Source organism: Malaclemys terrapin, chromosome 3 (assembly GCF_027887155.1).
Source record: "Malaclemys terrapin pileata isolate rMalTer1 chromosome 3, rMalTer1.hap1, whole genome shotgun sequence".
In the NCBI taxonomy this organism is placed as follows: domain Eukaryota; kingdom Metazoa; phylum Chordata; order Testudines; family Emydidae; genus Malaclemys; species Malaclemys terrapin.
In genome coordinates, this window is record NC_071507.1 from 202,699,701 (window position 1) to 202,726,997 (window position 27,297).

General features: G+C 49.1%; 2 protein-coding genes across 5 annotated transcripts; one reads left to right on the forward strand and one right to left on the reverse strand.

The window, feature by feature from the left end:
* Positions 1-1,049: 1,049 nt before the first annotated feature.
* Positions 1,050-10,836, reverse strand: PTRHD1 (peptidyl-tRNA hydrolase domain containing 1). The gene is given in 3 exon segments (XM_054021798.1): positions 1,050-3,490; positions 10,419-10,645; positions 10,648-10,836. Coding segments are annotated over 3 exon segments (549 nt in total). The 5' UTR covers positions 10,799-10,836; the 3' UTR covers positions 1,050-3,319.
* CENPO (centromere protein O) lies at positions 10,798-27,175 on the forward strand. 4 transcript variants are annotated; one of them, XR_008444318.1, is made up of 8 exons: positions 10,925-11,094; positions 12,601-12,761; positions 14,629-14,798; positions 15,207-15,336; positions 16,597-16,856; positions 18,361-18,532; positions 21,612-22,115; positions 25,778-27,175. XR_008444318.1 is itself a non-coding variant. In XM_054021796.1 (7 exons), exons 2-7 carry the CDS (start codon positions 12,731-12,733, stop codon positions 21,737-21,739), a joined length of 891 nt encoding a protein of 296 aa, XP_053877771.1. In that variant the 5' UTR covers positions 10,798-10,861; positions 12,601-12,730; the 3' UTR covers positions 21,740-22,898. The 4 variants fall into 4 exon arrangements, 3 of the variants coding, with proteins under 3 accessions (XP_053877771.1, XP_053877772.1, XP_053877769.1); XM_054021796.1 differs by lacking the exons at positions 10,925-11,094; positions 25,778-27,175 and adding an exon at positions 10,798-10,861 and having other exon boundaries at positions 21,612-22,898; XM_054021797.1 differs by lacking the exon at positions 25,778-27,175 and having other exon boundaries at positions 10,919-11,094; positions 21,615-22,898.
* The last annotated feature ends 122 nt before the right edge of the window (positions 27,176-27,297 follow it).

Below are 27,297 nucleotides of genomic sequence, written 5' to 3' on the forward strand. Positions count from 1 at the left end.
ATGTTACCTCACAAGAGCACGGTGACTCAATTCTTTAATGGCTGCCCCCTGCTTGGCGGTTGTCCTTGGCTGAAAGTCACTCCCCAGGGGCTAATTATTGTTAGACCCGGGCATCCCTTTCAGGGAAGGGTCCCCCAGTGGAACTGCCACTACTGCGATCATTTAAATGAACTTTCTTTGCTGTTCAGCCCACAAGGTGATGGCCCCTTATGAAAAAGCCCAATAGAGTCCTCCATGAATAGCTCACTGCATGAGTTGCAGAGTTTGGCCCAGTTGTGTAGAATACTGCCGTGGTTTTTCCTCACCCTGTTTAACCGTATTTATATGGAGGTAGCCATGATATAGCGCAGTTTGACTTTTGTGGCACAATGTAACTTACACCGACTCACATGGTTCTCTACCTTAGTAATGTATCAGTAGAGCTCTTGTTAAAGCTGGTGCCTCACCTGGCAGGCAACAGCATTTTCTTTTCTGAGAGAGATTTTGCTTATGTGGCTGCGGTGAGGTGGAGGATTACTGATCAGGCCACAGGTGCACGCCCCTTTCAGAGGGTTAGCTACAACCATGCTTTGTTCCCAGGGCTTGAGTGGTATTTGAAAAGCCCAAGGCACCACCCGCAAGCACCTCTTCCACTCGCTCGTGATCAGGGGCAGCAGGAATCTTGTCAGTACTAAAACCTGAAGTAGCCTGCAGGTACTGGTTTGGTTCCTGCACCATGGGGCAGAACTCAAGGCCATCACATAGCCAATGATGTGCTTGATTTGCAGCCAAGAGAGGGCGAGTGCTGCATGGGATACATCTCCTCCCACTGGCCTGGCAACTGCATGGCTATGAATCCCAGAGGAAAGTTGCTCTGATGGAAAGAGGATGGGAGGAGGTTTGAAATGGTGATCCCTTGGGGCACGTCTGCTCTGGCTTTCACGGGTGGCTGGAGGAGCAGCTGTACTTGGATGTTTGGGATCTATAACCCCTCAACCCAGATCAAGGGGTCTCTTAGTACCAGAGCTCAGGATGCAAACCCAGTAAGCTAAAGCCAGAGCAAACATGAGACTGGTAAAGAAAACCATGTTTATTTTCAACCCAGTTCCATTGAAATAAGAACTGCCAATTCACAGCCACACGGGAGCAAATGAGACTTACCTGCATAAAGAACTAACCTGGTTTATGAAAACAAAGTCAAGCCTTTTCTATCAGGAACTACGCTGCATGGGGTCACATATGGAGAGGGGTTGAGGGAGTGGGGCTCTCTCTCGCCAGCAGTGCTAGCATCTTACTTCTTGTAGCTTGGACAGTGCTTTTAGATCCGTCTGTTTCCCGTTCTAGCTCTGGGCCATTAGCCCAGTGTGGCTGGCTTTGTAACAACACATGGGGAATAATCTAAATCCTATCAAAAAAAAATACCTTCACTAACCCCCTCTTTGAAGAGCATCACTAACCATTTCTGTCCCTATCATATTAACCCCTTGGGGTCACACAAGCTAAATGCTTGGCTTGAACCAAGACACTTAGGTTTATTTAAAACTCCCCATTAGACCCTGCAACCATGTGGCATAAGAAATCACCAGAAATGAGGCCTAATGCAAAACGCATTCGTGCTTAACACTGGGAGCGTTGAACAGTTGTCTCAGAGGGCAAAGCTGTATCGTCAGTAACAGCTCTCCTTCCCTCCTCTCGCCACTTGTATTTACTCGTTCCTTATGTTACAAGAACAGAGTTTTAAGCTTTCCCCTGTCTTTTGCTTAGGGGAAAACGATATCAGGGCTTCTGCTGGATGCAGAGCTGCAGCAGTTAAAACAAGGGTAAAAGGGGAGAAGCCTGGTTGTTGGGTGCTCACTGCACATAGAAAGAGGCTAAGAAAAGCCACCAAGGCTGAGTAGCAGCGGAGCTGACAGTGTCACAGAGCAGCTATTTGACAGTTATGATCCCTCAGACAGAAATCAGAGACGGAAGAGACCAGTGAGCTCATCCCCTCCACCCCTTGTGACTGATGCAGGAATGTTCCTTCCAACCTGCACAAGAGAGATTAAGTCATCGGGGCTTCAAAGCTCCAGGAGCTTTTCCTTGTGTTCAACCCACATTTTCCCCTTTCTTGATTTCATTCTGCGATGCCACTTTCTTAGCATTTGCTCATTTCAAATCCTTGTAAGTAGTGCTGTCCGCACCCCCCTCCATTGGCAGCTATATTATGGGGAAGTAAGCGAACAATACGCAGTGCCATACAGGCAGCTGGATCTTATCTCAGGACCCAAATTATAGGTTGTGGCTAGTTACATAATACTGCCAGTAGAGAGCTGCCCTATAGCACTTAACAAGAGCTGCTCCCCACAAACAAACTCTGGGTAACTATCAAACAGCTGCAGACAATTCTTCTGCTTCACAGGGAGGCAATGGAAGGGAGAAAGCAAGGCAGCGGTAGTGTTGAGACCTACAGCACGATAGAGTACCACAGATTGCAAACCTGTGTGTAACTGCAGGCCTGTTATGCAATACGGTAGCTATGATTTTGGGCTGCATGTGCAGAGACATCACCCCAGCTGTTAGAGGGCTGACTGCACGAGTGCCTCATTATTTGGAAGACCCAAACTGGAGAGAGCTCAGAGAGACGCAACAAGGAAGAGGAGAGGCCTGGAGGAGCTGACTTAAAGGAAGACAGAACTAAAACCGTTCCAGCAGGACTGAAAGAAACTAAAGGACATCTCGCTACTACCTATTCTCTATGGGCCATGGCAGGAGAAGAATTCAGCACCAGAGATGGGAGTAATGGGGTGAAATTTAGGCTGAATGTCTGAGAAAACTTCTGCCCTAGAAAGCAAAACCTGTTGGTCTAAGGAATAATTTCCCCCTGGATGCAGTGGATTTCTGGAGACATCTAAAAATGAGAATTGACACAACCTAGTGAGTTTGTTGCAGGGAAAAAGCCCACTGTGGCTGGGACACAGACTAAGTGTCCCCTTAGATCTTTTCCATCTTTGCTCACTGCAATTTTGATGGCTCAAGGCTGATAAGTGAATATTTATTCTGGAATAAGCTGCATTCATACATTCCACCAAAATCCCTTTCCATGGAAGTGAAAGACATGAGTGTTTCATCATCTCCATTGAAGAGCATTGGCTTTAACAGCAACATGCAGGAAAAGCGTTATATGGTTTTTCAGCAGATGCATCTTAAAATGATGCTTTTAGGACACATGCAGCTTTATTGTCTCCATATATATCTATCATTTTTACAGCCAGACGCACCCAAGAAAGCTACATGTTCTGGTTAAGTCTGTACGACACTATGAAGGTGAGGGATCTATAACGAGAAGCCAGGGTAAAGGTCATTTGAGCAATTTGAACTTCTTCAGATGTTGGTGCACTTCCTCCTTGGAGTAGGGTCTGAGTGCGATGCAAGTAGCTATGTTCTCTGGTTGCTCTATCCACACTTTGTGATCGATGTTGTGTTGCTTCAGAGTCTCAGCTAGCGTCGTCAAGGCACCCTCATCCAGGGCCTAGAGAACAAGGGGAGGGGGTGAAAAATTCACTGTGAGCTCAACGTGAGATTGCCATGGGAAGCCAGCAGTAAAGGCAGAACTTCCACCTCCATACTGCTCCTCCCCACACACGCAGACAATTCTAACACCACTTTCCAGTTACACAGTATCAGAAGGATCTCAAAGCACTTCAACTGCGTGTGCAAAAATCTAGAGAGAATTACCACCCGCATGCAACTGACATGCAGCCAGTTCTGGGATGGAATGTAGCCATCGTTGCTGGGGCAGAACACTTCACAGCTTTTTAGGAAGAGAAAAAGAATAACTCTGCCCGTGAAACTTCAAAGGGACTCACACAAAGTTAGCCAGGACATAGTGGTAACCCTGCCATAAGTACCTAGCGTTCCTTAATGGAGGCAAGGCCTCCATTTTATATATTTGTCCAAAATAAGTCCAATTCTTGAGGGTAACTCAAGTCTGCAATTCTGCCTATGGGAGAGAAATCCTACCACCAAAAAATACCAGGAGTGATTGGCAGAATCTGCTTTCCTGTGATTCAAGGAGCAGCGATGGACAATTACTGGGAAAAGTGTCACCACAGGGCACAGGTGATTAGTAATATAACATGCTGGGGAGTGCATAGCACTTTGCAGATCTCTCAGTCGGTGTCCTAAAAAGCTCCGAATCTAAGGTTTAATCTATACTACGAAATAATCATGCACCCCTAGCGGTCATAGCCATCCCAGCAAATCCCCTGATGTATATGCAACTGAGCCAACAGAAGAGTGCTTCTGATGGTATAGCTCATACTGTTCAGAGCAGTGGTTTAGCAGAAAAACCTCCTCCTGTCAGATTACACTGCATCTACACTAGGGGGCGCTGCCAGTCTAGCTATTAAAAAACATTTAGTAGCATAGACAAGCCCCAAGTATGGGCTTTAAATGGGATCAGATGCTTCAATGGAGGTGAATTTTGATTGCATCTGGAGTGGGGTTAGGAGCTCTCTTCCAGGGGACTGGTGGGCATGGACTTTGATGGAGGATTTATTAGACAATCATAGAATCATAGAACTGGAAAGGACCGAGAGGTCATCTAGTCCAGTCCCCTACACTTCTGGCAGGACTAATTATCTAGACCATTCCTGACAGGTGTTGGTCTAACCTGCTCTTAAAAATCTCCAATGATGGAGATTTCACAACCTCCCTAGGCAATTTATTCCAGTGTTTAACCACCCTGACAGTTAGGAAGTTTTTCCTAATGTCCAACCTAAACCTCCCTCGCTGCAATTTAAGCCCAATGCTTTTTGTCCAATCCTCAGAGGTTAAGAAAAGCAATTTCTCTTCCTCGTCCTTGTAACAACCTTTAACATACTTGAAAAAGTATGTCCCCTCGGTCTTTTCTTTTCCAGACTAAACAAACCCAATTTTTCCAATCTTCCCTAATAGGTCATGCTTTCTAGATCTTTAATCTTTTTTGTTGCTCTTCTCTGGACTGTCTCCAATTTGTCTACATCCTTCCTGAAATGTGGTGCCCAGAATTGGACACAATACTCCAGTTGAGGCCTAGTCATCGCAGAAGAATTACAGTAACTCCTCACTTAATGTCCTTCTGCTTAACATTGTTTCAAAGCTACGTCGCTGCTCCATTAGGGAACATACTCGTTTAAAGTTGTGCAATGCTCCCTTATAACGTCGTTTGGCTGACTTTACAAGGGAGCATTGCACAAGTTCCTCTTCTCTGCCTCCTCCCCTTCCCTCCCTCCCTCCCAGCGCTTCCCCCGCCGCCAAACAGCTGTTTGGTGGCACTTAGGACTTTCTGGGAGGGAGGGAGTGAACGGGGAAGCTTCCTCCCCCACCCCCCTGCAGGCAGGGCCACCCGGAACGCAGGGGCTTTAGGGGCTGCAGGGCCCTGGGCTGCGTCTCTAAAGCCCCTTTTGGAATGCAGCCCTGTGAGCACGGGCCGGAGGACTCAAGAGGAGCAGGGGCAGCCGCGCAGCCAGCGGCTGGAGAGAAGCGGTGCTTTCCCCTTCAGCCCCTGCTCCTCCTGAGTCCTCCGGCCCGTGCTCACAGGGCCGTATTCTGAAAGGGGCTTTAGAGCTGCAGGCCAGGGTCCTGCAGCCCCTAAAGCCCCTGTGTTCCAGGTGGCCCTGCTGGGGGGGGGGGGGGGGGAGGAGCAGCTCCCAGAATTGCGGCCATGGGGGCCGTGCCATGCTGTGCAGAGCCACCTGCACACCCCCTGCATCAAACAGGAGCTGCCCCAGGTAAGTGCTCTGCACCTCCTGCCTGCCCCAGCCCTGAGCCTCCTCCCACACCCCCACCCTGAGTGCCCTCCCGCGCCCTAACTCCCTCCCAGACCCCGCACCCCACCCTGAGCGCCCTCCCGCGCCCTAACTCCCTCCCAGACCCCACCCCCCACCCTGAGCGCCCTCCCGCGCCCTAACTCCCTCCCAGACCCCGCCCCCCCACCCTGAGCCACAGGGGTAAGCGAGGGGCACCCCACCACACTACAGTACTGTACAGTATATAATGCCTTTTGTCTGCACCCAAAAAAATCTCCTTGGAACCTAACCCCCCACATTTACATTAAATCTTACGGGAAAATTGGATTCGTTTAACATTGTTTCACTTAAAGTAGCATTTTTCAGGAACATAACTACAACATTAAGTGAGGAGTTACTGTATTTCTCGTGTCTTGCTTACAACATTCCCGCTAATATATCCAGAATGATGTTTGCTTTCTTTCTGCTGTACTCCTTCCTAGACAGTCATTTCCCATTTTGTATGTGTGCAAGTGATTGTTTCTTCCTAAGTGGAGTACTTTGCATTTGTCCTTATTGAATTCCTTATTAATCCTATCCTCCAAAGCAATTGCAACCCCTCCCAGCTTGGTATCATCCTCAAACTGTATGTCATTATCTAAATCATTGATGAAGATATTGAACAGAACCAGACCCAGAACTGATCCCTGCGGGACCCCACTCTATATGCCCTTCCAGCATGACTCTGAACCACTGATAACTACTCTAACTAATCCAATCAACATGTATTGGATGGGCACCTGGATACCACACTATTAGCACAATATACACCTCTACCCTGATATAACACGACCCACTATAACAAGAATTCAGCTATAACGCGGTAAAGCAGTGCTCCGGGGGGGGGGGGGGGGGGCTGCGCACTCCGCTGGATCAAAGCAAGTTCGCTATAACGCGGTTTCACCTATAACACAGTAAGATTTTTTGGCTCCCGAGGACAGCCAGGTAGAGGTGTAAATGGAGATGCTTATTCAAGTGCCCAACATATTCAGAAATGGGGAGCGATGAGCAGAAATGGGCACCCAGGACCTACAAGCTCCACACGCTGTGGGCCACCACAACTCCCTTGCATAGCTGCTCACTAAACATCTCAGGTGCTTTGAGTATCACATTGTTCAAGGGTGTATATAAAGGTTGCTACTTTTCTTCCCCACCACCTTCTTCAGTCTGATGAACTATAATGAATGGAGATATCCCATCTGGCAGTCTGTCCATGTAGAGGGACGTTTAGCTCCTGCACGCGACGGGTACAGAAGCAGATTCCTTCCTGGGTGCTCACACCACACATCAGATGGTTAGCGTAGGAGGCTGCCACCACACAGCACCACGCTGATCTACTTTTTTCATGGAAGTGACAAGTCAACCCAACAGATGGGGCATGGAATCCTTCAATTCTCTTCCCTCTAAATGACCTCTGGCATTTTCAAGCTTGTGAGCAGTTTTTCCATCTGCATTTGCCTTTCTGTAAAAGGAACTTATGGCGGTGAGGTCAGATGTTACCGGGGAGGGCACTGCAAGGGAGCAGTTTAACACCACTCACATCCATGTGTGATAACCCCTTGGATGCGGAATACAAAGCTGTTTCATGGGAAATTCCTCCCTTACCCTCGCCCCTGCCTCCGCAACATCACCCACCCGATGTCAGTATTCTATCAAACCTGAGCTGCCATTCTTCCCTCTCAGCCCTTTTTCTCCCATCTCACTCTCACACAGTTGAGTACTCAAACCTCCTCTTGGTCACCCAGATTTGCATCCTCAGTACCTCTCTCCACACATCCAGGCTCTTGCCAAACCTTGCTGCTGGTTCCTTTACAGTATATCTCCTGGTTTCCCTCCCTGATTTGTGGCCTCTTCCTTGCATTATCCATCTAGTTTAGAGTGGACATTCTTTGGGGCTAGGTTTCATTTTCCTGGCTGCTTGCAAAGTAGTAGATGGTACCATATCATTGTAGGATAGCTCTCAAGGGCTGGTTTTTCATTTTAGGTTGGCTGCACAGTGCTGGGCTGGCATTTTCTCTAGAACATTGGAAAAGTCTTACTGTGACATCAGACCATCTCATAACTCAAGGCTAACAAAATATCAGCGTGCCCTTTCAGCAGAGAGTATGAAAACCAAGACCTGAAGCCAGACAGGTACCAACAGGAGCAATTTTAGAGATGCTACACACACACACAACTGCAGCCTGAACAATGAACTTCCCCCATGCATTACTTCAGTTGGGCTATACCAGAACACAGACAGAACTGCAGAACAAAACCAACTCCCAATGCAGACAGTTCCCAAAGAAGTGCCTCAAAGCTGCAACAAGTTAGTTTTAAAAAGAACTATTGCCACCTACTGATCTTTCACTGCCAATAGGCAAACCAACCCTCAGTTCTAGCAGCAATTGCAGCTGCTGAAATAGACATGTTAGGGGGAAGAGATGAGGACTTATTACAACAGACTGTAGGAACAACAGGGAAGGATAGTTTTTAATAGTTGTGACTCAGCCTCACCACTATGCTTTTCTTCTGTATGAGGCTAGTTTATATGGAATGAGGGACTGATACCACTAGCTAATGCCAAGAATAGCACAGACAGGTATTCCACTTCTACTACGAGGTAAACAATAAAATCTTGCCATCAGACAGCACTTTTCATCATTATCCTCATTTTACAGATGAGGAAATGAAGTAGAGCAGGGGTCGGCAACCTTTCAGAAGTGCGGGGCTGAGTCTTCATTTATTCACTCTAATTTAAGGTTTCGCATGCCAGTGATACAGTTTAATGTTTTTAGAAGGTCTGTTTTTATAAGTCTAGAATATAGAACTGAACTATTGTTGTATGTAAAGTAAATAAGATTTTTAAAATGTTTAAGAAGCTTCATTTAAAATTAAATTAAAATGTAGAGCCCCCTGGACCAGTGGCCAGTAGTCGGGCAGTGTGAGTGCCACTGAAAATCAGCTCACGTGCCACCTTCAGCACACGTGCCATACGTTGCCTACCCCTGAAGTAGAGAAAGGTCACACAGGAAATGTATGGTGGAGCTGGCGTAACAGATCCCAGATTTTCTGACTCTCAATCCCATGCTATAGCCACTGACCACACTGCCTTTGGTAGAGGCAAAGATTGCTAAAGACTAGGTAATTTCCCCCTGAAGTATTCATGTTATGCTCATACATATGAATAGGCCAAGAGCCAGGAGGGAGGTTTAGTAGGACTACTTAGATTTGAGATGGGATATGTGTTCCACAATGCCACATTCTATCTACACTGCAAGGCCACTCATGTGCAAGTTGTTTGAGAAGTATAATAATAATAATTAATAATAATGGAGATATCCCATCTCCTAGAACTGGAAGGGACCTTGAAAGGTCATCGAGTCCAGCCCCCTGCCTTCCTTAGCAGGACCAAGTACTGATTTTGCCCCAGATCCCCAAGTGGGAAATCCTCAAGGATTGAACTCACAACCCTGGGTTTAGCAGGCCAATGCTCAACCCTCTGAGCTATTCCTCCCCTCCATAAACAGCAGCCTTCAACTATTGCCGGACAACAAAACTATTTCAATAACTCAGGCAACCTGCTAATGACTTGTGGTGGGGATTTGTTACTTGTATTCTGAACGTTCAGACCGAGGGAAAGCATTGTATGCTGAAGTGTCGGATAGACAGCTTTCTAAGGTGTCGCAATCTGCCACGCCCTCATCTCACAGTTTAGAAGTGAAAACAATACCCAGCAGATGGTATAGAAATTCCAGTCCTGCACTGCCCCACTGGACAGATACTTGACTGTATCAGATTTAACTGTCCTGACAATTACTTCTCTCTTTATGCCAATGGAGTTTCTTTAATCCAATTGACAGATGGGACTTGTAGACTCCACCAGTCATTTGAATTCTGGAGCATCATTTGCTGGAACCTTTGTCTCCATGAGCAACTGAGCGTTTGGATCAAACTAGAACCTGCAGGGTGACCAGATGCTCTGGTTTTGCTCTGCTTGACCTACTTTTCTGCAGCCCTACCTGCTATCTGCCGTTCCTAAAGCACGGGCTGCCACATGTCCTGTGCTTTGGCAGTGCTGGAAGTAAAGCCGGATGCTTTGCGGAGCCATGGACCTATGTGGGCACCTGTATCCATGCCAGGATGCTCTGCAGGACATTTTCCTGGTTCCCTTCACAGACAGTCAAGGCTGGCACCTCTTCCTTCCGACAGGCCATGGCTTCAGTGCCCGGAACACACACCCGGGGAGCAGCCCTAGCCCCGTCCCAGGCTTTGCCCTCACCTCGAGGAATGAGAAATGCAGCACGGACCTACTGCTTGGCGCTAGATGAAGCCAGGCCCCCCAGGGGCTGTTCCCTCCCCCTGCGTTATACCCAGAGCGCCCAGCTCTGCACCAACCTGCCCCCCGCCATCTCCCACACGTGTGGTCCTCATGCCTCTTGGGACCCCTCTCCCCATAGGCCTGGGCCTCAGCCCCACTCCCCACCATGGGCCCCTTACCCCCACTTCTCCTTCTCCCCACTAGGGGCACTGCTGGCACCCTGCTCTGCCCAGGCCCCTCCCCCGCTCCCCCTGCCAGCCGCTTCCGCCCGGCCCCAACGCCCGCGGGCCATATCGCGTCCCACGGACCCCGCCGCCGGCCCCGCTCACCTCCAGCACCACGGTCCTCATGCTGCCCCCCTCAGCCAGGTAGGCCCCGGTGTCCGCCTGCCCGTAGTACGCATGCACCACCGCCAGGGCCGCGTGGCAGGCCTGCGCCACCAGGGCCCCCAGCGGCCACGAGAGCGGCTCCCGCTGCAGGTCGCCCCGCAGCACCACGTACTGCACCAGCGCGCGCGCTGAGCTACTGCCGGGCGATGCCATCTTAGTGTACGGACACGTCCGGGACGGAGAGGCGCGGAGCATGCCGGGAAAGGGTCACACTCACGGCCACCTTGCAGTACGGCATCATCACGCACGGCATGCTGGGAAAATAAGTCAGGCGCCGCCATCTTATCGTACGGAAGCGGGATGACGGTTACGCGGAGCATGCCGGGAAAAGGGTTTGCTCAGCGCCATCTTCCAGTACGGACTCACTCAACACGTACGCTATGGTGAGACAGCAACGCGGGCGCCGCCATCTTGTCGTACGGTAACTGGGGAACGAGACCGCGGGCATGCCGGAAATAAACCCTGGCCTGGGCGTCTCCGCCTCATTCTCGGACAAGCGTGCCGCGGGGTATGCTGGGAAAGACAATACAGGGCGTCTCGTGACGTATTTCCGCTGGAGTCGGTGCGCGGGAGGTTTGAGCGCGGGACCCGTAGCTGGTTTCCATGGTGCTCGCGGGTGAGTCCTGAGGCCGCTGTAGGAGGGTCAGCGCCGGTGTCCCCGTCCCCAGAGCGGGGCCCGGCCCGGGTTCGGTCCCCGCCGCCCACCGGGAGTCCGGCCGCTAGAGCCCCTCCCCCCAGGAGTCCTGCTCTTCTCTCTTCCCCCCCCTCCCCCAGCCAGACCCCAGGAGTCCTGCCCCTCCCCCACCAACACCAGAGCCCCTCCCCCCGGAGTCCTGCTCTTCTCTCTTCCCCCCCCTCCCCCAGCCAGACCCCAGGAGTCCTGCCCCTCCCCCACCAACACCAGAGCCCCTCCCCCCAGGAGTCCTGCTCTTCTCTCCCCCCCCCAGCCAGACCCCAGGAGTCCCAGCCCCGCCCACCAACACCAGAGCCCCTCCCCCCAGGAGTCCTGCTCTTCTCTCCTCCCCCTCCCCCCGCCGGACCCCAGGAGTCCTGTCCCTCCCCCACCAACACCAGAGCCCCTCCCCCCAGGAGTCCTGCTCTTCTCCCCCCCCCCTGCCAGACCCCAGGAGTCCCAGCCCCGCCCACCAACACCAGAGCCCCTCCCCCAGGAGTCCTGCCCCCCACCCCCCCAGCCAGACCCCAGGAGTCCTGCTACCCCTCCCCCCCCAGCCAGACCCCAGGAGTCCTGCTACCCCTCCCCCCCCAGCCAGACCCCAGGAGTCCTGCCCCCCCCCCCCAGCCAGACCCCAGGAGTCCTGCCCCTCCCCCACCAGCACCCGAGCCCCGCCCTCCCCCGCCAGACCCCAGGAGTCCTGCCCCCCCCCCCCCAGCCAGAACCCAGGAGTCCTGTCCCTCCCCCACCAACACCAGAGCCCCTCCCCCCAGGAGTCCTGTCCCTCCCCCACCAACACCAGAGCCCCTTCTCCCAGGAGTCCTGCCCCCCCCCCCCCCCCAGCCAGAACCCAGGAGTCCCAGCCCCCCCCCCCAACACTAGAGCCCCTCTTCCCAGGAGTCCTGACCCCCGCCCCCCCCAGCCACCACAACCCAGGAGTCCTGTTCCCCTGCCCCAACACCAGAGCCCCTCCCTGAACAAGGAATAGAACCAGGGTCCCCCAGGGCAGAGATCAGAACCCAGGAGTCCTGTGTCCTCATCTTCACCAGGGTCCAACGCCCACTTGCTTTAACAAGATCACTCCAGTGAAGGCTGCTCTGAGGCATTTTCCTGCACCAGGTGTTTGTGAAAGTGGCTTCTCTGCATATGCCTCCCCCTAACCCTTCCTTGTCTGAGCAGCAGGAAGAGTCAATGGGACACCTCATGAAAATAGATTAACGTTGTTTTATACCATGTGCACCTTCAGAAATCAACTTGGAGACAGGGTCTCTGTGCTCCTGCTAGTGCCTTACAGTCCGCACCCATACCCAATGCCCTGGGAGAGGCATCCTTGGTCCCGGCCACAGAAAAGCCCCAGGTGCAGGGATTTTCATGGGCTGGAATCATTGTATTACCTAATTCTTTCAGTAGATAACCCTAGAGTGTAAAAGAGTGATCTCTTCTTTTCAGCACAAATAAGCTTGCGGTGGCAAAACCCCTAGTTCCTTTGTGGCGTAATTCCTTGGGGCAAGTACCTACCACAAAGAGCCTTCATTCCACACCAAGCACTCTTGCCATGGCCTAAGAACTAGACGTGACAATGGAAGAGGCGACTGCTTACCTGAGAGATGGTAAGTTGCTAGAGAACAAACCGCAGCTGCCTTCACCTTTAATGTGGAGCGATGACCTGCAGAAACTATGGGTCTTAAGTGTAAAGTGCTCTCCATACTCTCCTCATTCAAAATCACTCCTTGAGATCCATTTTTGCTATAATAATAAAATCTAGCTCTTGTGTAGCACTCTTCATCTGGAGATCTCCAAGTACTTTGCAAAGGAGGTAAAGATCATTATTCCTATTTTACAGGTAGGAGAGCTGAGACAGGTGTGAAAGTGACTTGTCCAAAGGCATCCAGTAGATCTGGGAGCCTGTGTTTCCTGAGGTCCAGTTCAGTCCACTAGCCCAGTGGTTTTCAAGTTGTGGGTCGCAACCCAGTACTGAGTCGTGGCAGCTCTGGTCAGCACTGCTGACTGGGCCGTTAAAAGTCCCGTTGGCGCTGCTGCCCAGCTCAGGCAGGCTAGTCCCTACCTGTTCTGAAGCGGCCAGCAGCAGATCCGGCGGGTGAGAGCTGTATGGAGCCGCTTGCGTGCACCTCCACCTAGGAGCCAGACATGCTGCTAGCTGCTTCCGGGGCGCAGCATGGCCGCAGTGCCAGGAAAGGCAGGAAGTCTGCCTTAGCACTCCTGCTGCACTGCTGACTGGGAGCTGGCCAAGGTAACCCCAGGCCCCAGTCCCCTGCCTGAGCCCCTTCCTCTACCCCAAACTCCTCATCCCTGGCCCCACCCCAGAGCCTGCATCCAGAGCCTTGACCCCCTCCTGCACCCCAGCCTGAGCCCCCTCCTGCAACCCAAGCCCCTCATCCCTGGCCCCACTCCAGAGCCTGCACCCCCAGCCCAGAGCCCCTCATTCCTGGCCCCAGCCTGCAGCCCTCACCCCCGCACCTCAACCCTCTGCCCCAGCCCTGAGCCCCTCCCACACCCTCAAACCCCTCATCCCCAGTTCCATTGGGTCACGGGCATCAACAGTTTTCTTGAACTGAGTTGCCAGAAAAACCACTGCACTAGCCTACATTGCCTCAAGAAACTACATCAAGGGACGATTAGGACTCAATCATATATATAGATATATGATTATATATAAAGACCAAAAAGCCCCTTAACTGTAGGTTATTTCTCTTTCCCCTAACCTATGTAAGTATGTAGTGATTAGGGTCTCTCTTCGTGTATCAGTATAGTGCCTAGCATGGTCTGGGTGCTACTATAATATAAATATTCTTGGCAGAATCCAACCCCTCCCCCAATTTTGACAGTTAATAGAGATTTTTATTTTTAAGATTTTTATCATCAATTAGTATCACTTTTGTTTTTTAAACATTTGCTGGAAATTAAGGTGGGGGAGTAGGGCTAGGGTAGCACTGATGGGGGGCTGCTGAGAGGTCCAAGACACCGTGGCGCAAAGAAGGCTGCAGTTCTGGCCCAGTGGAACAGAGGCCACCGGCCAGGACTACAAGGAGGAGGACGAGCCCCCAGCCATGAGGGAGGCCATTCTGTTGCTGAATGGCTCCTGTCCGGGGTTGGAGCCATTCAGCAGTGGGGTGGCCTCCCGCAATAGCTGGGGGCTTTACCTCTTCATCGCAGTCCTGGCCAGGGATCTCTGCTCCGCTGGGCTTGGACCACAGCCTTCACTGCACCTTGTCCCTGCAGGGATTGGGTTTCACCAGACCTGAGGCCATGCTGTCATGGGAGTGAAGGAGCTGGGTGGAGACAGCGGGGCTACAGAGGACTCCCTGTATGTCCCCAGGGCTGGTGCCACCATTTTTTGTTGTTGATTTCAGTGTGTCAGCTGAAGTAACTGACATCTATAGATTTTTAAATCCTGCCCAGGCTAAATATAAATAAATAATTGCGGACTGGATTTATCTGTTTGCTCCTTTCCTGGAGGGGTCCTGTCCCATCTGGAAAAGCTAGAAGCTCATGCACGGAAACTAGCACTGAAGCAAGAAGAAACTCAACGGCAGCAGGAGAATTTGGTCAGGCTGAGAGCAAGAATCCAGGAGCTGAGACTCCGAAGAGATGAGCTCCTGACCAAAGTGAACCTGCAGCAAGTTGGGGTAAGAATTAGATGCTTGTTACGTACAAGTGGCAGAAGGTCCCAGACCGGCTTCTGTCCTTCCAGACTGTGTGACTGACGTCTTTATATTATTTCTCTAATACAACTAGCTGCTATTCTTTCCCTTCACATTTTTTTTTTAAATAACTTCATGGTGCTGGCTTGAGAAAACTCAAGACTGAAGTCCAGTTCACAGAGGAGGTGCAGCACTGCCATGCCCCGTTACTTACAAAGAAACTGTTGTGCCCCTATCCTGGAACATTTTTCTTCTCCTGTCACAAAACAGGATTCCAAGCAATCTGTCTTGCCCTGCTCTGATCAGAGCAACTCCCCAGCAGCAGCCTGGGCCACCCTTCCTCCAGTAAATACTTGCTGTTTCAGTGACCTCTGAGCTGCTTGTCTTTTATAGCTCATCAGGCAGGAAGGAGCCACCGGCAGTAATGTGGAGCCCGTCCAAGCAGCGGAGACCGGAGGGCAAGCTCTTCTAAAATGGAAAGTGGAAAATGTCAAGGCCATGCTGCAAGCCTTTCGTCTGACAGGTAAAGCCCTGAGAGCTGTGCAAGCTCTGACTAGTGCCTGTATGTGGGGCTGGTAGGTGTCCTTGATCCCAGCCACTGGTTTTAGAGGGTTCTCATTTTGAAAGATGAACTTGATATCTAGCTGATTGTTTTCTATTAAAAGTGCTTCTATTGTGCTCTTAAATAAGTCATTAAGAGTGTTGAGGTGCTAGGAAAAATAATGGAGTTTGAAGGAGATTAATTCATCTAGGGTTGATTCCCTTTTGTCTGTCTCCTCGGATTCTCCATCCGCCACTAGAGTCGTCCAGGATACTGGGTTAACACTCGGTTCAGAACAAATTCTCATTGGCTGAGCCTTCCCTAAGAGCAGGATACTGTTTCTAATGTCTCTGAGCCTGTTCAGGTTACTTCTTTCATGTGCATCCCTTTCACCACAATTTCCAGTTTCTCTAATTGAAATGTAATTAAACCAATCTTGCCACGATGCAGATGAGCTGATTAGGGGAGCGTTTCCCAACCTTTTTGGACGACTGTATCAGTTTAATGACTCTTGGACCTTGGCTATGCCAGGCAGAGCATGCTGCCTTCCTCTACTCAATTGTACGTTCTTTAAGTCAACATTGAGTTTGGGCTTCTCGTGATGGTAAAACTGGTTTGGAGTAGTCCAAGCTCCGTAGCAGGCTAGAGTGCATGCACCTGTGTGGAAGGTGAGCAGAAACATACCAGGACCCAGCACAGAAACAGTGGAAGTAGTTGGGAACCTAGAGTACTGGTCACAAAATCCTGAACCTACTAGAAGATTGAGGGGAGGGTTATAAAAAATGATGCCAGGGTTCATGCCTCTTAATTCTTCCGAATCTTTAATCCTCTTAGGCCTGGTCTACACTAACCCCCCAATTCGAACTAAGGTACGCAACTTCAGCTATGTGAATAACGTAGCTGAAGTCGACGTACCTTAGTTCGAACTTACAGGCTCCCCCGTCGACTCCGCATACTCCTCGCGCCAAGCAAGATTACCGGAGTCGACGGCGAGCACTTCTGGGTTCGATTTATCGCGTCCAGACAAGACGCGATAAATCGAACCCAGAAGTTCGATTGCCTGCCGCCGAACCAGCGCGGTAAGTATAGACAAGCCCTCAGGAGCCCTGTCTAATGACTAAATGTATGTAGTGTGTTCCATATGTAGAACAACACAGTTAGCCATCCATGCCCCCTTGGCAAAGCGTCCTTACAATAGTGTTCTAGAATGGTGCTGAATAAAGACCTCTTTTTGTACCCAAGGGATTAGTGGGAAATTGACCAAACAAGGAGTCTGTTTCTGCATCAGCACTGCTTATGAAGGCACCTACCTGGACTCCTACTACCTGGACCTCCTCATACAGCAACCAGTCCAGATTCGTCACCACTCTGTCCCCATCTTCATCCCCTTGGAGCAAATAGCCAAGAAGTACTTGCAGACCGACATCAAATGCTTCCTGGCTATGTTGTCTGATCACCTGAATGCTTATGCTGGACGGAAATACCAGGCAGATCAGTTACAGGTACCGATGGCCCCAACAACCACATTAATCTATTCTTGATCCTTGTATGTACCTAAAGGAAGATAAATGATATGGGAGGGTTCTCTAGCCACATATATTTGGGGGAGTGGGTGAAGTTACAGTAAATATGAGGTAGGAAGGACACAAGATTGTGTGGCTTGAGAACCAGGGATCTGTGAGTTCTAATTCCAGTTGTGACAGTCATTGGGTATGCACTTGAGTAGGTCGTTAAACCATTCTACTTAGGTTTCCACATCAGTAAAATGCAGAACATGACAGGGTGTTAAGAGGGTTAATAAGTTAACATTTAAGCTCTTTGAAGACGTATGTTAAGCAAGTTTTGCATTCCAGGTATGCATGGTGGTGGGGAGTTAAACACACACAATAATCTCTTTTGTTTAAATCTTAGAAACTGTGTTAGGCTGTAAATATCCTAAAAGCTTGTGGGCATCAGAGCTTGCATGGTATTTTTATGCAATGAAAATTGTGCAGAGAATTGTTTGTCAGAATCTGCACAGGAAGCTGTTACGCCGTAGGTCCTACAGAGGAGCACTCAAGGTTCCAGTTTTAGGTGTTGCATTGCTAATTATAGCATGAAATATGAACTCACTTGAAGACCGATGGAAATATGTCTTAAATGTGTTAGCATGCGTCACTAAAATATATACATTTTGTTTTTAGAATAAGGTAATTCTCTAAGCAAAAAACTTCATTAACATGGAGTTCGGTTTGGAAATACACCCCTTTTAAAAACCAGAACTCATTGGCTTTAGAAAAATAGACATGTGCAAGTCAGGAAACTTGGAGTTAAGATTCCACAAACAACTTTTACTCTGTTCCACCCCATATCCAACACACAGTCCATCTATATCCCTAAGAGACTCAAACTTGTACCTCTTCTAGATTTCCAGTACAAGCCATGTATCCCCGGCGTACTGTCTCGTATTCTGCCAGCTAAGCGTCCACCCATTACATGGTGGGCACTAATCTCTCCATAGCCCCTTCTCCAAACTGTCCCGATTCTCTAATATTTTCCCTCTTTCCTTTTGTACACAGAACAGACATGTTCCTCTCCTCCTCCCACCTGCCCTCTATACTCAGTATGGCAACATCTTCATATCTTTTTATCAGCAAATGCCCTCTGCTATTAACCAGTCAGTTAAAATCACAGTCCACCATGTTCAGTCTGTCTCCTGAATACAAATGCCACGATCTTCATCTGTTACGGGGATGATGTTCCATGTGTCAGGATACAGGGTGCAGTAGATTTAAGATGTTTTGTGTAGTCTAAACTTCAGGTTTCCTGACTTGAAATAAAAATGTGTGCCAGCTCTGACGTTTTTACTGTGAGGCTTTTGTTTGTGGTACGTACAACATGTTTCCAACCTTAAATCTGTCAGACCTAAGTGCGTTTAAGATTTAGCAAAATGGGAGAAATCCCAGCCCCACTCTCTGAATGAGTCCCTCTCATAGTTTAGTGCTTTATTTGTCTTCATCCCTACAGGACCATTATTCAGCCTTTCTCGAAGGAACCTTGCAGAGAAACTCGTTGCATAATGTATTGTTCTTTAATTATGATGTGGAAACAGAAAGCAAGACCTTTCCATTCAGAGCGAAGCTGGTTTATGGGGATCTCACCCGTAGTCTTCCAACTGAGGCCACTATTACATGTAAAGGTAAAATAAGAACATCTGTGTCCAGTCAGAGAGCATTTGTATGGGAGCAAGATCAGAGCAAAACAATCTGCATTGGGGTTTTCATAGTCTGTTTGGGGTCATATTATTACTGTTCACTATTTGAACTTCAGGACAAGAGAGAAATGAGCAGCTTACTTTATTTCTTGAGCCCTGTGGAAAAGCAGGCCACGTGATCCCTATGTAGCTGGAACTTTGCTCCGAAGAGGTGGTGGCCTCAAGCTTATAAACATTTTACAGACTTGCTACGGCTCCCATCTTAGCCAGGTTGTAAGATGGTTCTGGATCGTTAGGGGCGTTGCTGGGTCTGAGGTGTATGGGGAACCAGGACTGGAATGAGAGAATGTGCAGGAGTGGACATACAAATAATCTCAGAAAGATGCATGTTAATTTGTTACCTTGAATAAATTCAAATAGCAGAAAAATTCTAATAGTCATAGATTATAAGGCCAGAAGGGACCGTTTTGGCCATGTAGTCTGATCTCCTGTGTAACACAGGCCAGAGAACTTCCCTGAATTAATTCCTGCTTGAACTAAAGCAGATGTTTTTAGAAAAACATCCAGTCTTGATTTATGAATTGCCCATGACGGAGAATCTGCCACATGTTGCTCTGGTCCCCACAGGAATATATAAAGCTCTGTGCCAAGCACGCAGGCCAGATCAACCTGTATTCGAACAGTTGAGGCCCCTGTCACGTTACAACTCAGTCCCCTGAAACAGGAAAGTTTGGAGGATAGAGGGGCTCCTAATGAATTCCGAAGTGTGCGCACTCAGCCAGAGTTACAGTTTGCTCAAGTATCCCATTTATAATCCATTGGAGCAAAGATTATCCCATGATTTCTCTCCACACTTTTACGAAATCCTTGGGATTGGGAAACGTCTCTCTGTGGGAGGAAGAGCTTTCATTGTGAATAAGATTTGATACTGTGTGGTTTGAAGGCACTGGCCTGTACAGTATATTAGAAAGCAGGTGGTGGCATAAGGAGAGACGGGCAGTGTGGTTATGGCTTTCACCTGAAACATAAAGGGATAATATGAACTGTAGTGACAGAAAGCTTGTGCCTGGGAATGGTCTGCCTGTCCTCCCCCACTTCTTCAGGAAATCTGTCCTTCCTCCTCCATAAGATAGATTGTATGTACGTAGGTATGTACGATCGATCGATCAATCTTGGACCAGGACCTTGTTGTGCTAGGGGCTGTACAGGCACAGCACAGAGACAGTCCCTGCCCCCAAAGAGCTTACGGTCCAAGTATACGACAGAGAAAACAGATGGATATAAACAGACTGACAGGTGAATGCAGGGGGATCATGAGATGATACCGGACCGCAGGCCACCCTCTCCTGATATTGTAAAGCCTTTGAGGCAAGGACCATCTCTTATCCAAATTTGCAATGATATAAACGTTTTATAGTCAAATGATAGTGTGTGTCATAGTACAGTCTCCCCATCGGTTTGTGATGGGCTGCCATAAATGATAGGGGTTGGTCTAAGAAATCGAGGAGTTCCTCTTGCTCCAAAGCAGTTATGTGGTTTGCACTGTCTGGCAGCCTGTTGACTCTGATTCTGCTTTCTGTGGATTCTTTCCTAGAATGTCCCTGTTCTGCAGGTTTACGTACAAGGAATAGGCAAAAGCCTTCATGGTTAAAAAGCAGCCAGTTTGTGGCCCCTGCTCCCTATCTCTGCTTTGTAGCAACACTTACCTCCTGTGGGTGCCGCAAGGGTTAGTGGGTTAATGCGAGGCTTTGTGCCGCTTTAATATTGCCCCAGCAATGATCTTGCAGAAGGACCCTGCAGCTGAGCCGGCTGAATGGGGGGCTAGGACTCTAGATAGAGCTCTGGGGAGAGGAGCAACTCGAGCTAATCTTAGCCAGTTGCTAGTTGTCTGGAGGCCCCATTGGCCAAACAGCAGAGCTGGCGTGGAACTGAGGCCCAGCTCTGCAGGTGGAACACCACCGTCAGTCTGTCTCTGGTGCTGTAAGTGGTAGAGGGGAAGCGGGAGTCTGATGCTCCTGGAGCTGTTTCTTCCCTTCTCCCCCCACATTCAGCTCTCTGCAAATGAAGCTGTAGTCCAGGGGTCAGCAACCTTTCAGAAGTGGTGTGCCGAGTCTTCATTTAGTGACTCTAATTTAAGGGTTTGTGTGCCAGTAATACGTTTTAACGTTTTTAGACGGTCTCTTTCTATAAGTCTATAATATAGAACTAAACTATTGTATGTAAAGTAAAGGTTTTTAAAATGTTTAAGAAACTTCATTTAAAATTAAATTAAAATGCAGAACCCCCCTGGACCACGTGTGCCATAGGTTGCCTACCCCTGCGTGTAGCCTTTGCTCAGCAAGTTCAGATACTACAGTTCTGGGCACCGGTGTCTGAAAGATAAGCTGCTCCCCTGGCACTTCCCTCACGTTTGCAAACCCTGAGCCGTCACTAGGGTTGCCACCCATCTAGGTTTTATCCGGACGGTCCAATTTTTGGCTTCTGTGTCCGGGTGCCATTTAGGGTTGCCAGGTGCCCGGTTTCCGACTGGAAAGTCCGGTCAAAAAGGGGACCTGGCAACCTAAATGGCACTCGAACCAAAGTCCAGTTATCGTGGGGCATGGGGAGGTATCATGTCATTAAAGATCCTGCTCCGGTGGGGCTGCCTTCGACCTGCAGGCAGGCTCCTGCCAGCGATGGGGAGAGGAGCATGTGATGGGCGGGTCCTTGGGGGGGGGAAGAGGCGGAGCAGGGGCGGGGCCTCAGGTGTCCAGTTACCAGCAATTAGAAAGGTGGCAACCCTACCCAGGCTGTCTCAATGCCAGGAAAAAATGGGCCTGGAGCCATTTCCTCTCCAGTGCTGGGAGAGACACACACTCGGAGCAGCTGCTTGTCAGGGGAGACAGGGAGTGGAGAGAGTAAGGAAGGGGGAACAGAGGGGGAAGGGAGGATAACAGATGAAACCAGATGGGAGTCCCAACATGTACAGAGGTGGGGAAGAGAGAAATCAGAAGCAAGGAGCTTTATGTTAGGGGTAATACTGAGTTCCTTTCAGCTACACTGATTTGGTGGTTTCTCTCTGAAGCAGGGGATGTTTCTGACTCTCTGGTGGAGAAGACAGCAGCTCATTCAAACTTGTTTCGCCACATGGCTCTGCACAAAGCCTTCAGTTCCTTCAGAAGAGCAGCAGAAAGTCTGGATCAAACAGCATAAGCAGGCGACGCCCTGTCCCCAGATCAAATGCACTTACTGTGCCTTCTGATCGCTGCAAAGCTCCCTGGGACGTTGCTACTGTGTAAATGCTTTTTAGACTGGACTGCAGCAGAGTTCAGGAAAATGCCTGAGGAATAGCTAAACCAGTTCATAGTACTGAGAACACTGTCTTCTTGAGCGGCCTTTGGATGCCTGGTCTCCGCATATCCTTCTAGAGCTGAGCTCCTCTCCTCTGGCATGTTGCGAAAGGGTTGCTGACAGATTAACATAGTTGCTACCATGGCTCCATAATACTTCACCAGACTGGACAGCAGATGGACACCGGAAATCCCTCTCCACTGGAATGGGAAACCGAAAAGACTTTCAGAGTTGTCAGGTAAACTTTACAAAAGTCTAACAAACCCCAGCCCTGGTGAAAGCTGTCAGGGAAGCGGCCCCGGGGCCTGCGATCTTCCCTGTATCCTCCAGCTGGTATCAGACGGTGCAGAGTAGGTGTAAGCTTCCTCTAGGTTGCTTTGCAAACGGCCCGTTTAGTTCTAGGCCTCATGCTGAGATTATCAACGAAGTCTCCAATTCGGCAGCTGGATTCGTGCAGGACAGCCTCCCTGACTTCCGTAGGGCTCCGTACAGGTGAAGTGTTCCTGCTGCATAGGTCAGGCTTGTGTTAGCAGTTAGTGCCAACTGTGGTAGTGGATTCTGCGACGAGCACTTACCCTCTGTGAGGTGGACTATGGCCCTGCCTGCACTGTGCATTGGTCCGCACTACAGTAAACTTTTGTGTGCACTAGAATTTACATCCCTCTGGTGTGGACTAAACCACTGTGTAGAGAAGCTTGAAGATCCTCCAAGGGGGATACTGAACCACCATCCTGTAATAACATTTGGTTACTTCCAACATCAATTAAATTTAAATCAAGCGTGCACACGTTGGTGTTAATATAACTGTAATTAAATCACCAATGCATTAATAATAATAAAAAAACCTTCAGAAAAAAATTAAAACTGACAATAGCTGTGAAAACCTGACTTTTCCCTGCATTCCCCTATTGAGCTCCTTTCTTTGTGTCCTGGTTTAGATGAGACGTTTGGCTTCCTTTTTCAAATTCATTATTATAATGGCACTTTCACTTTTTCACTTGTTACTAAATATGCCTCATGATTAAAAGTGCAATAATCTTAAAAATCTAATTTACTTTTCACTATGGCGGTTGGCAATTATTTCACTCAAGGCTGATGAGGGATATTTGACTAGGGAATTTTTCTTCCCACTTCTCATGTACCATAGAATCATAGACTTTAAGGTCAGAAGGGACCACTATGATCATCTAGTCTGACCTGCTGCACAACGCAGGCCACAGAATCTCACCCACCCACTCCTGTAACAAACCCCTGACCCATGTCTGAGCTATTGAAGTCCTCAACACGCTGCAGAGGAAGGTGAAAAACCCCAGCCCAGTGCTGCAGTGTTCGAGTTGCAAATGCTGCAGGGAAATGCTTTAGTTATTTTGGTTTGTTCTAGTTGCTTATAACTCCTGAAAATAGTTTAGGAGGCCAAAGGTAACCTGACCATCGCTTTAAATTGCAACCTGAAGTTCTATGGCACATTGGCTGAGATTTATTTTATTACAACTGCATCATTTCTGAGTGGAAGACTATGCCCCTGATGTTCAGAGTTAATTTTTGGGGGGAATCTCATGAAGATTTATGAAAGAACTGAGCAGATTGTTGCAGAAAATTCCTCCAGGTTGCTGTTGCATAATGTACAGCTTCTAACTAGATCCCTGTCTGAAAATCTTTGTTTGTGACAGTTGGCACCCTCCATCACTTTTAGAATGGTGAAAGGCAGTTTCTTTCTTTGCCTGGTGCCGTGCCACGACTGCTCCCTCTGCTGCTACAGGGGCCTCTGCCTCTGACCAGGTGTGCAGATTGTGTGTGTGTGTGGCTTTGACACAAGCAAATACCATTTTATTTCTGCAGATCATGCAGGAGCATATCTGTGGTGAGAGAGAGGTTGGGGTGGATCTTTCTCTTCCTCTTGTGAGAATGAAATAGCCTGTCCACCTAACCATATCTTATAGGAAAGAGGTGCCTTCAAATCTACATCTGTGACCCTCTGCAGCCCCATGTCTCTGGGCACAGATTACACTGATCCTGTACAGATACTACAAATGAACATTATTTCCAAAGGATTTTTAGTTTTAACTTCGCAAAAACCTTCTCTAGCTTGAAGTAACCATTATTAAACTAGAATGTGTAATGTATTAATTACAGAGAATAGAGGGACTGGGTGCCTGCTGAAGCCTGGTTGATTAACAATGATCACAGATAATTACTAACGTATTGCCTGTGGCAAGAGTCATCAGAAAAGGAACTTACTGACCTTCTGTTTCAGAGAAATTAGTTTTCAGAAACTGTCAGTATTAGAACTGCATATGAGATCCTCTAGTCGACTGCTCAAACATCCTCAGCCAGTTTGAGTGTTCCCTGGAGCCTGATTTCTGTTTTGTCTAATTGTAAATGACTCAAACAAAGCTTCATCCACTTCACACAGACCCTTCCACAAGTTAATGGCAACAAGTTTGCCCCCATAGCTTTAATTCCTTCCTCTTTCTCTTTGTGTGACACTACATAATTTTGCTCTCTCCTTGGTGTTTATATTCATGGTATAAGTAATGAAAGGTACTATGGGCCGAGGAGTCCAGGAGCAGCCATACATGAGGTGGGAGTAATGCTATCGAACAACAAACCATTTATTGTCTTGTATTTGCATTTTTCTGTGACTCAGTCAGCACAGTTCTTGAGGTAGCAACAGAGGCAGGAAAACCAGCAGTCAAATTGCACTCTTCTCCCTCACTTAATCTACAGGGCTCTTTAACCTACTAGAGGGAAGCTAGGGTTGTCACTTAAAGGAAAGTGCAGATACCCTGATCTTTCAGGATCTCAGACAGCCCTCAGAGAGGAGCACGCAGGCCCTTGCATGCCAACAGATGGAACATAGAGGTCAGACCACTAGCATGATAAAAATGCTGCTGGTGTCTCTTTGGGTATGTCTACACTGCAGTTAGTCACCTGGGGCTGGCCCGAGCCTGCTGACTTGGGCTAAGGGGCTGTTTAATTGCGGCGTAGAAAGTTGGCAGCCTAAGCTCTGGGACCCTCCCACTTCACAGGGTCCTAGCCTAAGCCTGAGTGTCTACACTTCTGCACTGTAGACATACCCATAGGCAACAGAGGTAGCAGAGGCTGTTTGCAGTGTTGCTAGTACTGCCGAGCGGACAGCAGCAAGGGCCTTTCCCCTGGCACGGAGGGAGACCTGTGCAGTCAGTCTGTACCTGAGTGTGTTTTGAGTTGCATAGTACAGGGGCTCAAACTTTTCCAAGGGGGGCGGGACTAAACCTTAAGGAACCTTTTCTTCTGAACATGCCTGGTGCCATCGTATCCCTATGGCATCTAATGCGATTACTTTGACATGTGATGTCTCTAATTCATTTAACAGTCTCCAATGCAATGAGTGTTTTGCCTTGCTTGGAAATATTAACTGCTCTCCATTCTTTTATTCCTCTCGCTCCCCTGCTCATGCTTCTGTGGGGCCTGTTCCCCTTCTCCTCCTTGTCCCTTAGCCATATGTTCTTGCTCACTGGCATCCACTGCCCAGCCATCTCATCTTCTGCTCCCCTTAGTCCCTAGATCATGCTACTCTATTCGTTTCCCCCCTAGATGTTCCTTGGTAGTGGCTGATTCTTGTTTCCCTTTCTTCACAGCAGCCAATTTGAGAGGGAGCTACATTAGTCCCTCCTTGTTCCCAGCGGCTTTACAGGCTCTTTTCAATGGAGATAGCTGTAGAAAGTGCTGGGGACTACCAAGGTGGTGGGACTAGGACAATGTGACCAAGGCTCTCCAAGGCCCCTGCAGCCTGCAATGTGGGCACTGTGCAGGAACAAATGTTCTTGAGCAGCTCTTCCCAGCCCTTGTGAGCCATCCTACTGCCTGAGTCTGGGGTATGAACCTTGGTCTCAGAGGAAACCTTTCCTTCTTCCCAAGGGTGAACTGGTGGAGGCTAGATTTGGGAAGAAAGAGCAGACGGAAAAAGCCAAAGCTCTGTAACGGTTGCTGGGCCTTTTGGAGATGGGAAAACAAGTGGCTGGAGCCTGGAGAAGTGATCTGAGGGCTGGGGCCCTGCTCTACTGCTTTACACCTGTGCGAAGTATATGTAACCCCATTTTAGGTACTGCAGAGTTCATAAGCACCTCACCACCCCACCCTTTGAGAGTGGCCAGGGCTGGGGGAGGGAGACCCAGCAAGACTAAGGTCCAGATCATTGAAGTCAATGGGAGTTAGGAGCCTAAATACCTTAGGCCCAGATCCTCCAAGTGATGTGCACAAAGTCACAGGGGGAGTCTGAGACAGAACAGGGACTTGAACCCAGGTTTCCCAACTCCTAGGCATGTGCTTTAACAAGTAAACTGTCCTCCCCCCTCTGGTCTGGTGATGTGTACACCCGCTTTGCACAACTGTTAAGTGCCGGTACAAGGCAGCGTTGCATGAGCCCCACACTTTGATTGGGGCTGCATCCGTCTTGACGTTCTTAAGCACAAATTCAGACCTGGTGTATACGGTCATCCCTCCCCCTGAGCTCAGCAAAGCTGCTCTCACCTATAGCAGGTGACGTGCCAAATGGGTGTCAGTGTCATGTGTTTCCCACACTCCCAAGAGCAGGCAAGCGGTACAAGCTACGCTCCTTTTCTGCTTCTAGGTAGAGTATGACCAGCTCCCACTTCATTTACACCACCACTGAATGTGGGACTGGGTGATGTTCATGACAGTGAAACCCACCAGGGCTCTAGTCCAGTGGATGAAGAAGATCGCTGGGAGACAAGCCCTTTTGGATTTTATTTCCAGCTAAGTAAGCCTGGGGCAAGTCACTTACACCTGGTCTACACTAGAAAATTAGGTCCAGTTACCCACATTGGAGTCACATGTAAAAAATCCACCCCCCTGAACAGTGTAGTGAAGCTGGACTAAAAGTCCCCACGTAGCCAATGCTAGGTCAGCTGACTCATTCTTCCATCGAGCTAGCTACCTCTTCTCAGGGAGATGGATTACTTATGCCGGCAGGAGAAAGTCCGCTGTGCTGCTGCAGCGTTTTACATGTAGACAAGCCCTTACGCACTCTTGAAAAGCCCCCTGGGCACCAACCCACATCTTTAGGCCCCTGAATACCTTTAAAAATGGGGCCTCTTTCCCTTAGTTTCCACATCTGGAAAGGGGTTAATGAGACTCACCACTGTGAGGTGCTTGCTGACCTCCAGCTGAAAAGGCATTATTCACATGCCAAGTACTTGTATTACCCTTCACAGCTCAGAGAATGTATTTACACTACAGGAAATTCACGCAGAGACTTGTTTTCCCTTCCATGCTGTATTTGCGCAGAGCCTCTCATGGGGTGAGGCCATGAGGCACTTGAACATCCAGCAGCCTAGGCCAGGGCATGGAAGTGGTCAGGACAAACTGGACACGGAATCACTGTCTTTTAAATTCAACTTGTTCTATTCAAGAAACTA